The following is a 16,023-nucleotide window of genomic DNA, read 5'->3' as shown; positions in this document are numbered from 1 at the left end:
CACAGATTGAAAGCATGAACTTTTTGATTGCTTTCCACTAGTTTGGCAAACTGGGAAATGGAAAATTCCATAAATAGTCTAAAACAGTTTTGAGGAGAATGAAGAAAAATTTTAGCAATTCAGTAAAAATCAGAGTCATCCATCAAAAAAAAAATCTAATAATGGAAAATTATGTCCATTTGTGATGAAGCCATTTGGGGAAGATTTTTTTAAATTCTATCTACATTCTTTTTCTTTTGAACTAAAGAACATGATAGGGAAATAGAACAGTTGAGAGCTGGATAAAAATTAATAAGGAATAAAAATAAATTAATAAAAATTCCATTTTAACTGTGATTATAGGAGTAAGCCAAATTTAGGAATGTGCTTTGAGACAAATATGCCAAAGCTTTCCTTCTCATCTAAGTTCCTGGCCTCTTATTAGAAGGGTCTGGGGATGGTCGTTCCCATTTTGTTCTTTCTCCCATAGCTTCTCTCTCACTTTGCTTCTAAGAATACAGGAGAAATCTTGTCTATTTTGGCTGTTACAGTGAAGAAGGCCAGTGTCTCCCTGTAACTTCAGAAAAGGATATGTTATTAAAGGGAAAAACCTGTAACAACTATATACTTAAGACAAAATCATTCCCTCAGCTTGGCACTCTTACTTAACAGATACTTAAAAGCATGTTTCACTGTTCTAACTCCCACACAAATATTTGATTTCCTAATTTTTTTATGTAAATAATGTTTACCAGTCCTGTGGAAGCCATCTTTATGGTAATTGACATTTACACTAAAGCTTTCTCTCTTACCTCTCTTTTTTTTTTTTGATGGCTAGTTTGAAAAATGATCTCAATATGTGTGTATATATATACTCTTTGCCAAAATCAAATAAGGTTCTGTATTCTTGAGGACATGAAAAAAATCTATTCTAATAGTAAAAACCTAGACTGTAAACTTCAGGCTATTAATATTTTAACATATTAAAACACTAAAATTATCTTTAATATATATGTTTCTTATATATAAGCATCTATATCACATAAATGTTTCTATTTCTATTTATGTCTTGGTCATTACATTTCTCCTTTTTTTTTTCAGATGATGTTTAAAGGATTCTGCATCAATATTTGGTGTTGGACAAGTTCAAAATCTCTTCTTCAAATTTTGATCTCCTGCTCCATTGCCTTCCGGCTTTAACTTAACTTGTGATCCCTTCAAAATTTTACATGGTTTGCAATGGTTACATGAACTTGTGGGGAGTGATATTTGCACCATCTCACACTTTATTCACTATGGCACTTTAGGAAAAGAAATTGGAATAAACTTCCAAAGCAGTATTTTAAAAAATGAATCTTATTGTGAAGCTCCGGAGAAGTTTTCGAACATTGATTGTTCTCTTAGCTACGTTTTGCTTGCTGAGCATTGTCATTTCTGCCTATTTCCTCTACTCTGGCTATAAACAGGAAATGACACTTATTGAAACCACTGCAGAAGCAGAATGTGCTGACATCAAAAGTCTACCATATCGGTCACTGGAACTAAAAACAGTTAAACCTATTGATACATCCAAAACTGATCCTACTGTCCTCCTATTTGTGGAGAGCCAATACTCTCAACTTGGTCAAGATATCATAGCTATCTTGGAGTCTAGCCAATTTCAGTACCAAATGGTCATTGCCCCTGGCAAGGGGGATATACCTCCTCTTACAGATAACGGCAAAGGGAAATATATTTTAGTTATTTATGAAAATATTCTGAAGTATGTCAGCATGGACTCATGGAATCGAGAGCTTTTAGAAAAATACTGTGTGGAATACAGTGTTAGTATAATTGGTTTTCATAAAGCCAATGAGAACAGCTTACCAAGTACACAATTAAAAAGCTTTCCATTAAACCTTTTCAATAATCTAGCTCTAAAGGACTGTTTTGTCAACCCTCAGTCTCCTTTGCTGCATATTACCAAAGCCCCCAAGGTTGAGAAAGGCCCTCTTCCTGGGGAAGACTGGACTATTTTCCAATATAATCATTCAACCTACCAGCCTGTGCTTTTAACTGAATTACAGACAGAAAAATCCCTTTCATCCTTATCCAGCAAACCACGCTATGCGACAGTGATTCAAGATCTGGGACTTCATGATGGAATTCAGCGAGTTCTATTTGGCAACAACTTAAACTTTTGGCTACATAAGCTCATCTTCATAGATGCCATCTCCTTCTTGTCAGGGAAGAGGCTGACACTGTCCTTGGAGAGATATATTCTTGTGGATATTGATGATATCTTTGTTGGGAAAGAGGGAACAAGGATGAATGTCAAAGATGTAAAGGTAAGAACATTTATAAATAACATAATTTTTATTTCACTAACTGTGGTATTAATAAAATATAATTTTGAATATTTTAGATTCCTAATTACACAAAATTTTCAGATGTGGTATGTTTGAACTTATTTAGGCATTTAAAAAAAATTTTGAACTAAGCCTTGACTATCCTCACATATATACCCCAGATGCTTCAGAGGGGATAGAACTAAAATATCCCAAAGAATATTTGAATTTAATCTCCTGGTCTCTTCTTAGACCTTGCCCATCCGAGGTGGAACCCTGGAGAACTGTCTCCCTTATTCTAGCACATGTTGCAGTTTGTAGCAGTAAGACAAATATAGTCATAAAACTCCATCTCTCCACGGATCCCCTTGCCCTGCTTGGGTTTGACAATGGTGGTTGAAATAGAAGGTGGAGAAGTAACCCGAGATCTTTTGTGACTTCCAGTAAATGTAGTGTTTGTTTATATGAAATGTTCATACACTTGTAAATATAGATATGAGCAAAAATACAGTTTTATAGGGAAAGTGTATTGGACTAGAACTCAGAAGTCTTCCATTATTATCTCTTTTACTAATTTATCATATTGTTTTGGGTAACACAGCAGTGTTCATACTTCTAGCGATGATCAAATTGACTATATAACAAATTCACCTTGCAATTGCTATTAGATAAAGAAAAAGCGAAATATGGTATACTAGGTTAGCTAGGTAATTCTGAGAATAATTCCTTCTTTTTCATCTTGATTCAATATTCTTATTTGTGCCTGTCTTGTCCTGTATATAACTAAATTCATTCTTAGACAAATAAGTTTAGCAAACATATAAACAAATAATAGAGTACAACTTAAAATTATAAGAGAACTAAAGATTGTTAAGATCATATCATGTTTTTTGAACTCCTGTTTTTTTACCCCCCCGAGACGAAACCTTAATACTACTTCAAAATGACAGCATTTCCCCCCGTCCTAAGACCTTATGACCACCAAAGTAAAATATGATTAAGACCGGTGATATAAGTTCACTTTTTAAAAATCTTTAAGTACATGTGAACCAGTGAATTTTGTTTTTAATGAGCCACTGAATGAAGCATCACATGACTGGTACCCAAATATTTCATTTTGGACATTGTTTTAAAGGGATTAAGTGATGCCTCTTGAGTTCTGTCTAGATTTTTCTGTTTTTTTCTTACTTATTTTGTATTTACTATTCCTTTAATTAGTATACATGCTAGTTTTATTTTTATTTCAAAATCATAAACTTAAGAAGAGATTATATGCTTCAAAAGTTCTCTAAGTGATTCCTATCCTGACATCCTAAAAGAAGAGGATCTCCTAATTTCAATTTAACAAAATGTATGAATTGAAAAAGCTTTTATAACTCTAACAAATATTTTCAGTTCAAATTCAGCTATTTCACTTACTCCAATAAAAACAAATAGCTATTTATCATTATACAATATTCACTGATGACTTCTTAAGTGACATAACCCCAAACAGAGTAACAAAATACTGAAATTTAACAAAACCTGGAATAATGTCATAGGCAGAGAAAGGATCAGAAATGTTGTATGTGTATATGGATATACACATAGTTTGTGTATGTATGTGCACATATATCTTCGTTATATACTCTACACACACACACACACACACACACACACACACACACACACACTGACTGTCACTTTAAAGAAAATACTTTTTCCTGCCCCTTTTGGTGCTGTTGCTGATTCTTTCTCAGAACTGTTAACCAAAGAATATCAGAAACTTGATTGGAAGTGAGGGCTATCACCCTCTTGTTTACTTAAAGGTCAAGAGGAAATACAGTTTTCCAAGTATAAAAATTCTAGTCCTAGTCCTTGACATTTGACTTTCTATTTTGACCTTATTTTTGGATTAATATGATTTTGTGGAAAATAATTTTAAATTGTATGTAGAAAAGTTCTCAATACTCCCATGTTCTTCACTCTCATGCTCCTTTTCTGGTATTGTAATATTTATTCATTCACTTGTAAAAATGAAGAGAAATCCATCTTCCCTCAAACTCTTCCTGAATTTTCTAAAACAAGAGTATTGCATGGTACTGAGATTTTTCTATATAATACTGAAATAGAAAGTAGAGGTATTCTGTTCCTCAACAGAACACATATCGGAAAGCATATGGGTCATGGTTGAAAATTCTTGGTTATTTACATAATTGGACTCTCCCTGGGCCACTCCCACAATTAAACCTGGAACATATAGCTGGGAGGATTTAACAACAAATTCAAACCCAGTTTTGCCTGCAACATCACCTCACACTGTTGACCAAAACTATTTTAACTTGAGCACATTTTCCCATTTTGAGATAGAGATTCTGGATCATACTGCTTAAGAAATAACATATTTAAGGCTCAGCATTTGATGCAGTAGAAAGAGCACGAGTTTTGGGGGTTTTTTTATTGAACTTGAAAACCCATGTTCTTTTCACTTCATGGTTCCACCTGAACCAAGCTACCATATATGCATCTTCTTTTAGAGACTTGCATACTTTATCTGATTTCATCATGCCTTCCTCCAACCAGAGCCATTGAGGTAGAAATCAGTAGGTTCATTTCCAAGGCAAACAAAATTAAGCTCATGCATTTGCAGTAACTATTATCTAATTGTTGCCAAAATTTTATCATATATATAAAAACTCAAGATATAAGAGAAAAATTTTTCATGTATATAATCTTCTAGAAACTATATTTCAAATGATTGTAAAATATTAGTATCAATAGATTCAGAGAATATGGTCATGTTTTGGCCTGGTAATATTTCTGTGTGGTCTTACAGGCAATCACAAAATATTTGTGTACATCTAAACTTCTATTAGCAGGATGACCTCAGGCTATTTAGGGTGATGTCTTATACACTTGAACTTATACTTTACTAGTATTGAAAACAACTGTCATTTTTATAATGGCCTTAATTACATGTATGTAATGTTCATTCCAAATGTGATTAGTTGAGCAATAATGCATTTTTAGGGAAAGCAAAAATAATAAAGGGCTATACTGATTATTTAAATTTTAATTTAAAAAAACTTCTTGCAGCCCACTAATTTGATTTCTATGGAAAATGCTTTACCCTTAGTTGGAACATTTTGTATAGTCATAGATGTTTGATAGAGTTAATATGTTCTTTTTTCATAGTTTCCTAAGATAGAATACATGTTCTTTCCCAATAAGGGCTTTGAAAACATGAACATGGTGAATGTAAGCTTCCACATGGGCAATGAAATCAGATTTATTATTGATGCTATCAATAATTGTAGTGCTTTAATCAATTCTGTGACCTGTTGTTACTTTCTCTGTTGGCAAAAAACATCATTATTAGCATTTTTATGTGTCTTTACATTTCTTAAAGAAATATATATATACATACATATATATTTATTTATTGAACATCTACCGTATATAAGACTATAAGACATTATCTGTCTAATAAATCTAAACTTCTCATTTTAAGGTTTCTTTATGGTCCAGTTCAATTTACCTTCTCAACATTTATTCTTACTATTTCTCAATACATACTGCTTGTACTAGGCTAGCCCACTGTCTATTCCTCAGCTATAGCTTGTTCATGTCTACCTTGACCTCTTTTCTCAGTTTCTGTGCCTTGACTAAAGTACGTTCTTTGAGTCTATCTATATTTCAAAAGATATCTTAATTCCTACTTCTTATGAGAAGGTGATACCTGTCCTAATGACCCCAGTAGATGGGAATTTCTCCCTAAGTTGAGTCCCTGAATAATCGTTGGCCTTAACCCTCACTTAGCATCTTCATGTACATGAGCCAACTCCAAAATTAAACAATGAGACAGTTTTTCTCATATATGTACATAAGAGAGAGTACATAACAAGGAAACTTAGACATGATTTGAAAACATTTCATTGACAATTATTATGCTGTCTTTAACTGTTTGGTGAGTGCAGGACTAATTAGTCATAGAATCGATTTACTACATTAAGAAAAATAATTTAAGGGTAGTTTTGAGGTTTGTCTCAAAACAAATGTCTTGTATATTTTAAGTAGGGGGCAGAACTAGAAAAAAAATCTATGTTGTAAACCTGGAATCAAAAAACAAAACAAAATAAAACAAAACAGAACAAAGAAGAAGGTCAGCAAGCTAATTGGTTTCTTTTTTTTTTTTCACCTCCACATGGTGTTTTTAATGGATCTGTACCCTCAACTAGTGTTAAGGCTTGATCCAGATAAAACAATTTAGCAATATCTTAACCTGGATATTTTCATACATTTATTTGACTACGTATTTCCTGATTTGAAAATCATATGTTCAAAGAGTTAAAGTGCAAAAGAAATTGTGCTAATTGAATGACCGAGACATGAAAGATGTTAAGTTAATAGATATAAAGGAGACAATTAATAAAGGATCTTACAATACAGGTAAATGAGTTTTGGTTACTTCCAGTAGCTATTTGAAAGCCACTTTTACACAAGAAAATGATACAATGAAAATATTTGAGCAGTTTTTTTTCTATTGTTAATGTAAATATTTAAATAAAATCTCAGTTCAAACATTTGTAGGAATTATCACATTTAACAGGGATCAGTTTGCTATGAATAGGAAAGAAAAAACCTATCACAGAAGAAAATGTTAAAATCTTGATTAATCATTTGAATAGGGTTGAAAGAGAAAAAGAAAAAAAAATCTTATGATTTCTAAAGTCATGATCTAAGAAAACAGGAACTTATTGGTGCTATGAATATTGACACAGAAGATGAGAGGCTACATTGATAATTGAAAAGATTAGTTTTCTAACATTTTATAATTAAAACTGAAACAGATGGCTATATCTGACAAATTAACAGGGAAACATTTTTTTTTAGAATCCTTGATATACTAGACTGAATGGATCGCTATCAAAAAAGGAGCTGAAAAGTAACAATTATATATGATAAATGGAATCCAGATTTGACACAGATCAACCAGTGTAGATTCAGCAATGCAGAACAGTCCACGCAATAAGGTTGAATGGATGGCCCAGTCAGACAACCAAACAAGTAGCATCTGAAAGTTCTTTGTCAGTTTCTAAGTAAGCACGACATGCAATCAGTAAGGGTAGCATACCAAATAAGTAGTGGTCCATGCAGATGGGATAAGTTTTATCAAAAATATTTTACAACAGACTGAAGGTACCCAGTCCTGGGATTAGTCTGCAGGCAAAGAAAGTCTTCTACCTGAGAAAAATGGCACAGAAGGCAGTGCCCTAATCATAGAAGAAAGGTAGGATGTGACAACATATGACAACATGGAGTTCAGCATAGGGAACGTGACAGGGAACTTGGAAGGCAGGAGCTCAGGCATAACACTAATGCTGTACAGAAGAGAGGAGCCATCAGCAGGACTTGCTGAAATTGCAGCCCTGACACTGACCTAGAACTCCTTAATCCTTAGGACTCTAAGGAAAGGACTGCATTTAGTATCTCATGGAATCCTTAGATGCCCAGCTGCAAGAATTAGGTGTACTATTTGAAGATGCTCAGTTGGTTCAAAAGATAAGCGGACACTATCAGAGGCTTATTGTAAGAATGATTTCATTTTCTATATAAACATAGTTGGAATCACTGTGTCAATTAAAATATTTTTGTAAGCTGAGTTTGGCTTGACTGAAAAGAGATGCTCTATGTAATGTATTTTGTCAAAGTTAGTAGTGATCTCAAAAAACTCAAACAAAACTTGAATTTTGTTTCTAGGCTTGGGAAGAGGACAGCCACCATATAGATGTATTTAATAAAAATTTTCCTTCTTTCATTTATAAGTTCAATGTAAATGTCTCAGATTTTCTTCTGAATGTTTTCATGTGGCACCATACATTTGACATTGTCAATGGAAGAAAAAACTATCTCTTCCAAAAAAAGATTTATTTATGGAAGTGAAAGAGTCTCTACTTAAAAAATTACCAAAGTGATATAAAAGTACACTTTTAAATGATAAGAATGGGGAAAAAAAAGAGAAAATAATACTATCAATATACCTTCCAAATTGGGCATTTAACTAAAACACTTCTATTTTGTGTATCAACTTCATATCTGTATATAGGTGAGAAGTCATTATTTGTCATCTATGGGCTCCAAGTGTCAATTTTTTTTATTATAGAATTTACACAAACATAAAATATTCATTCTTGATTTCATTAGTATAGGCAGGGCATGTTCACAATTATCTGCATTACAAGGTAGAATGCAATATATACCATGACAAAATGTGGGCAATGGGAACAAAGAAGGGGCTATAGTATTTCTTCTAGGAATTAGGGAAATTTCATGGAGGAGGTAGCATTTGAGTTCTCTGTCATAGTATGACAGAACACTAACAAATCTAGAGGGGGAGGTATATTCATGGTCAATGGATCAGCCCAAGCTAAGATTTGGCTAAAAATATCAGAGTTGGGGAAATGGTAAGTTGTCTGTGTTGGTTAGATGATTAAGTAAGAAAGTAAAGTTAAGTATTATTAAATGCTGAAGATACTGGTTGTGGCCACAATATAGAATTTTGTTGGCAGAAGGATACTATTTGAGTCACTGAAAATTTTAAATCGGAAAGTAACATGATCAGAGCTGGGATTGAAGAAAAATATGTTGTTTGAACCAGGGATATGTTTTTTGTCGAGACCTCTTAAAGAACATATTACAACAATAAAGAAATAATAATTCTTACATATTTCTATTTTTAAAATATTTATTTAGTGTATTAATATGCATTAAGCACTGTGCTAATCATTAATAGGAAGTATATCATTTAATACAACGACACTAAGAGGAAATATTTTGTACATTTGCGGAATGAATAAAATGAGGCTTGGCAATATCAAGATACTCATCCAGCTAATAAGTGGCAGAGCAAACGAACCCAGACTGTCACAAATGTCTAAGCTTTCTTTTAGAAAACAGTGGTGTGGATTTGGGCTTGAGTCTCAGTGCCAGCAGTAATCAGTTAACTTGGGGCATGTTTATTAACCTCTCGAATTCTCAGATGATAGATCTGGAACACTGATGTAAAAAGACCCACTTCTTAGCATTATAGTGAGCCCTTAATGAGTTAAGATGTGGAAAGTTACTAGGACAGAACCTGAACTGTAAGATTTACTCGATTTAGTTTGGTGGCAGTTAGGATGTAAAGGGGAGATTGGGAGAGCCCATGCAGAAGTTGAATTGACAGGGGCACATACTTAATGGAGAAACAGAGAAAAAGGTGGAGATGTGATGGCATCATGGTTTTTCCTGGTGAATACATTAACATACGCAGAATCAGGCAGAAGAAAGGGTGTTGGGAAATTAGGGGTTCGGTTTAAGGTCTAATGATTTAATGTGGGTTATTCAGATGTAAGCATTTAAAAAAGCAAGTCTTAATTTTTGGACGCTGTCAGAGGTGGCAGTATAGATTTAGAAATCATCAAGCTTAATCTCAGTGATGATGACTAAAGGGAAATGAATCAAAGAAGGAAAACCGGATGAATGCATCTTTTGGATATCCTGTAATAAACCCAAGATTATGCCAAGTTAGTTTCATATAGAGGAAAATTGTTCCATGTACTAAGATAGTAGCCATCCGACAGCCTCTTCATTAATTATATGGAAGAAAGCCTGAAACCTCAATAAATGCTGGTGGTCCAGAGGAATAAAATTAAAGAAATGCCTAACTGAGAACAGCACGATCTTCATGCAACAGACAAGGCAACAATCATTTATCTGGAATTTGGCAGTTTGAATTCTATTTCCTTCTTATTTATGACCTCGATTACATTATGACCTTAAATTATGACCTGAATTGCGATATGATCCCCTCCTAACTCGACTGTGAGGTGTACCAAATGACTCTTTACCATAAATATCCCTGAAATGTGGAGTGATGTACAGGGGGTAAGTATAAAAAGAACAAGGAAGCTAAATCCTCATTTTTAGTTATAGTTTCCAGAAATTATATTTTAATGAAAGATTTTTATTTGGTTTTTATGTGTTTATTCTCTTGATGGCAGTGTTCATTCTGAACATGCCTGCGTTTTTGTTGCAAACAAGGGTTTTAGAGGCATTACTTTCATTTAAACCTGTTTTCTGGCTATCAGCTAATTATTACTTCTTTAAAAAGCATATTTTAAAGCAAAACTTGTTACCAATTGATGATTTTCTGCTCAGAATAATTTTAAAAACTTTTCATATACAAATTTGATTTTAATTTAAGATTGGACATTCCCTGAATTCATTTGCACACAAAACAGGTTAAATAGTAATGGATCTAACACTAACATGAGTGCTCACTTTGGTTAGTTTACAGCATAAGATAGTTACTGAGCAGAGAACAATCTCTTGATACACCAGGGGAAGAGCACAACTGAAGTCCATGAGCTCCATTTTGCTACTTGAGATGTAGCAATTGACTCCATGGGAAAGAGAAAATGTTAGAAAATATTTTGGCAAAAGCACCCAGGCTAGCCAAGTCTCAGCAAGGTAGAGAAACAACCCCGATTAGAGTTCTTAAATCTCATTGTTAATGCCTAAAAGCCCTGGGGATAGTTATGGGGATATTTTCTGATTAGTTTTGTATATTTTGTCATTCTCTGTGATGATGTAAATAGTGATTAATGCTCAGATTATAATGAGCCTCTTTAGCTAAGGCCACCATGTTTTTGTTAATGATAATCATCAAAAGATACCACAAAATGGTTTCATTTCTGAAGAGTAACTAAAGAGAAAAACAAAACAAAACAAAAATTTACTCCTTTTGTACTCCCCATAGAAATACGCAGCATGTTCTGAAATAAATTATCATGTAATAAAGCATCTTGGTTATATAATCCTGAGGCAGCTAGAATATTATTGTTATTATTATTAATTATTATTTGGATAATAGATTATGGTATTAAAGTAGCTATAGACATTGAATTTTATTTTCATTCAACTCATAATTTTTCATGTCTACTCTGAGCTGCTCTCTTTAGCTCTTTACTGGGGTTGATAATTTCCACCTGCGACTTTCTTTTTTCAAATAAATCAAATATTCCTCCGATGTGTTCCTTTGTTATTATACTTTTGAAACATTTCATACATTCTAAAGAGTGTATATGATGAATATTATTTAAAGGATGATAAGAAGGAAAATGGCCTTGTCCGTACCACTTAGCTTAGGGTATAGAATATTACCACCACCTTTCCAGTCACATACCACTTTTTCCGCTGGAATGGTAATTAATACCCTGAATTTTGAGAGCTACCATACATTGTGAATGTTACTATACATACAGTATGAATTTTCTGCAGTTTTCCCCCTTTTATTCCTTAAATTCATCTACACTGATGCTTATAATTCTAGTTCATGAAACAATTTCTTTGTAGTATTTATTTTTTCCAATATTGGTATTGTCAGACTTTTAATATTTTTGGCTATTTGGTGGACATAAAATTGTATATGAGTTGTTCTTTGCATTTCTTAATTATTTATAAGGTTGAATACCTTTTTTGTACTTAATGACCATCATTTTTTTCAAGTTTTTGTATTTGTAATTGCTTTGAAAGTAAGTTGCAAAACATCAGGTTTCACCTCTAACTACCTCAGTGTTGATTTCCTAAGAAAAGGATATTCTCCTTCAGTAACCATAATAACAGTATCATACTTGAGAAAATTTAAAAGTACAATATTTTATTATAGTCTATATTAAAAATTTATCCAATTGGCCAAAAAAATTATTTATATCTTATTTTAGTTTTTCAGAATCAAATCAAGATTTGTAATGTGATAATGTTTACCAGCTCAATCTGTTTATTTTAATCTGAAACAGTTCTGTCACATTTTTTGCTTTCATCACATTGACTTTTTTTGTTATGACTTTATTTTTTTGAGCAGTTTTAGGTTTACAGCAAGATTTAGAGAAAGATCCAGAGATTTCCCGTATATCCTCTGCCCTCACACATGCATAGCCTCCCCCATTATCAACATCCCCCACCAGAGTGGTACATTTTGCAACTGATGAACCCACAGTGACACATAATCATCTGAAGTCCATAGCTCACACTAAATTTCGCTCTTGGTGGTGTATAGTCTATGAGTTTGGACAATTGTATAATGACAAATATTCATCATAATGGTATCATACAGAACATTTTCACTGCCCTAAAAAATCCTCTGTGCTCCACCTACTCACCCCTACTCTCCTACTTTTTCACATATTTTGCAAAGCCTGTGTGTCGTTTTCTCATTTTAACTTTGAACTATTTCTTTTTGTAAGGGATTTTTAGTTCTTTATGGAGTCTGGATTCATCCTTTGTTGATGATATGTTTGCAAATATCTTCCCCTGAGTTACTACATGTCTTTTCACTTCTTTCAAAGGTATCATTTCACTAATGAAAAATATTTAATTTTTATTGTAGTAAAATATATCCATATTTTAAATATATTATTTGAGGGCATTTTTTTGTATGTATGTTTTGTCATCTCTATCGCAAGAAGTTTGTGAAATACTGGCCTTAACTGTTATTTAGATGTTCTCTAAAATAATCCGAACCTAAAGATTTCATTTGGGGGTACATTAAAATTAATCACTCTTTTAAAGTGATTATTATATGTTTTCTCTTTTTAAACTATCTTTATGAGTTACTTTATAATTTATATTTTCAGGAAATTTTTCCATTGCATTACTTCAAAATCTCGTTTAAATTTGTTCACCATAAAAATTTATTATATTTTAAATCTGTCTGGCAGTTGGTTATGTCACAGTTTCATTTCTAATGTTGTTCATTTATTTTCTCTTCCATTTTCTTGATTGATCCATTTGGCAGAGATTAGCTAATTTTATTTTCTCTTTTTTAAAATCCTCTTAGTTGCTCCTTTTTATTTCCCTCTCAATGTATGTTTTTATCTTTGTACATTCTTCACTTGTGAAATTTTTGTTTTATTCTCATGTTCTTTTTCTGTCTTCTTAAAATACATAACTAACTCATTAAGTTTTACCCTTTTTCTCTCATCTAATATAGCATTCAGTGTCATATAGTTTAAGATTATAATTGAAATAACTATTTGTGCTTTTTAAAAGTGGTATAGTTATTATTATTCAGTTATGAGTTTTGTCTAATTTTTATCACAATTTCTTTTTTTGAACTTTGAATCAATCATGAATGTGTTTTCAAATTTTCCTAATGTATAAAGTGTTTTAAGTATCCTTTTAAAACTGATTTCTAATTCAATATAATCTGCATAATGAGTGTTTTCTAATTTATTGGGAGTTGCATTAAGGGGGAGTACAATGTTCCATTTTCTTCCCAGTTCCTCCTACATGTGTGCTTGAAAAGGGTGTATCTTCTCCAGGTTCGGAGATCTAGTTCTCATCTTTGCACAAGATCGTTAATTGTGTTGCTCAAATCCTTTGTATCCGTTCTAAGTTTTTGTCTGCTGATCTGTGTATGATTTATCTGTTTGACCTGTGAGAGGTATGTCTATATCTACATTGACTATGGTAAAATCAGTATTATTGCTAATGCTTTCAGTTTGTGATTTATATATTATATAGCTCTGCTTTTTTGACTACTTAGATATTTACTATTATTATATCTTTCTGATGAACTAAAACCTTTATCATTATCATTATGAAGTGACTTACTATCTAAAAAAATTTTTATGAAGGTTTTTGTTGTTGTTTAATATTATTATAGTTCCACTTTGGCAGTTTTGCTGGTTAAATCATTATGCGTGTTTTTACTTCCAACCTTTCTATGTCTGATGGACTTAGTTGTGTCTCTAGTAACAGAATATCATTTCATATTGTTGATTTTTTTAGTATAGTCTGTCCATCTTTTTTAAACTAGTGAATCCAATCAAATCTCCAGAAGATAACAGAGATGTAATATTCAAACAATAGTAACTCTTTTTCAAAATCAATGAATGACAACAATTTTCCAATACAGAAAGCTTCCTGCAGCAGAATAAACCAAAAATAACTCCCTACCTAGATACATTATAATGACACAAAATAACACAAGACCAATTACTCCTCTTGGAAAGAAAAACAGACTGGCAGGTGACTTCTGAAAAACGGCAATGGAAGCCAGACTTAAAATCATCTTTTTTAAGGGATGATAGCCTTCTTTTTGCAAAACAGAGAAACAGAGAGGTGGTTTTTGTTTTTTAGGTTTGGGGTTTTGGGGGATTTTTGGCATAGAAGCTGAATAATGGGAAGATGCTTCATCCCAATCTTAAAATTATGCTTCAAACAAATCTGATCTAAGTACAAGTTCTTGTTTTCTGGACATGAACATGTTTCATTGAAGGAAACTTGATTTGGATGGGAATAAAACTATTATCTTTGTAGGGGCGCCTGGGTGGCACAGCGGTTAAGCGTCTGCCTTCGGCTCAGGGCGTGGTCCCGGCGTTATGGGATCGAGCCCCACATCAGGCTCCTCTGCTATGAGCCTGCTTCTTCCTCTCCCACTCCCCCTGCTTGTGTTCCCTCTCTCGCTGGCTGTCTCTATCTCTGTCGAATAAATAAATAAAATCTTTAAAAAAAAAAACTATTATCTTTGTAGGTAAAATAATACTTAAAACATTAATTAAATCCTGACCCTATTGGTCTTTAACTATAATTTTGTGCAAGTTATTTAATCTTATGTGCCACACTTTTCCTCATTTGTAGAGTGAGATCTAATAATAGCACATATTCAGCAGGTGGCTGTGAATATTAAATAATGTAACTGGATAACATTAAGGAAAGTACCTGACATTTTGTTAAATCAGCTAATTTTCTTGATAATGGAGTTCAAGAAAATGATTCCTATACTTTTTTCAATAAGTTGGTTACTATATTTTACTGATTCTAAGACTCGCATTTAGTTTCATATTTTATCATTTCAGACATTATGGTATGTCTTTTAATTCATAGCCTGCTGTATTTTATGAAGCGTAGTAATGTAAACTATTTTGTTTACTTTCCTTTTTAAAAAACTTTGTTATTGAAACATAGTTAACATACAAGGTCATATTAGTTTCAGGTATACAACATAGAGATTTGACAATTCTATACAATTCAATGCTCAGCATGAGAAGCCACCATCTGCCACCGAGCAGCATTATTAAAATATTATTGACTATATTCCCTATGCTATACTTTTCATCTCTATTACTCATTTATTTTGTAATGAAGTTCGTACCTCTTAATCCCCTTCCCCTGGTTTGTCTCCCTCCACCTCACTCCCCTCTGACAACTACCCGTTCGTTCATTTAAGAATCTGTTTGTTCATTTGCTTGGTTCTTTAGATTCCACGTACAAATGGATTATGTGTTATTTGTCTTTGACTGATTTCACTTAGCATAGTACCCTTTAAGTCCATCCATGTCACAAACTGCAAGATTTCAGTCTTCATTCTTTTTCATGGCTGAGTAATATTCCATTGCATGCAGCACACACGGGTGTGTGTGTGTGTATGTGTACCATATCTCCTTTATTATCCATTCATCTACAGATGGATACTTGGGTTGCTTCAATGTCTTGGCAATTATAAATAATGCTGCAGTAAACACAGTCATGGGATATATCTTTTCTAACAAACTAATTTTGTTTAAACTGAGATCATATGTTTTTTTTTAATTTACCCACCTAATTACTAAATATAAATTCATATGATGAAATCCGAAAGTTGTCAATATTAGGTGTTTCGCCTCCTTGTATTGAAAAATAAATCTACAAAAAA

The 16,023-nt window shown here is 32.8% G+C and overlaps 1 protein-coding gene across 1 annotated transcript in view; it reads left to right on the top strand.

The window, feature by feature from the left end:
- The first annotated feature begins 1,328 nt into the window (after positions 1-1,328).
- NDST4 (N-deacetylase and N-sulfotransferase 4) overlaps positions 1,329-16,023 on the top strand; it is a 239,607-nt gene continuing 224,912 nt past the window's right edge. The window contains exon 1 of the mRNA XM_026499230.3: positions 1,329-2,306. Within this exon, the coding sequence (XP_026355015.2) occupies positions 1,329-2,306 (978 nt within the window). The remainder of the gene's footprint in view (positions 2,307-16,023) is intronic.

The sequence above is a fragment of the Ursus arctos genome, unplaced genomic scaffold, assembly GCF_023065955.2.
Source record: "Ursus arctos isolate Adak ecotype North America unplaced genomic scaffold, UrsArc2.0 scaffold_11, whole genome shotgun sequence".
In the NCBI taxonomy this organism is placed as follows: Eukaryota; Metazoa; Chordata; class Mammalia; order Carnivora; family Ursidae; genus Ursus; species Ursus arctos.
Note: the sequence above shows the minus strand (reverse complement) of the source record. Positions and strands in the feature narration are given on the sequence as shown.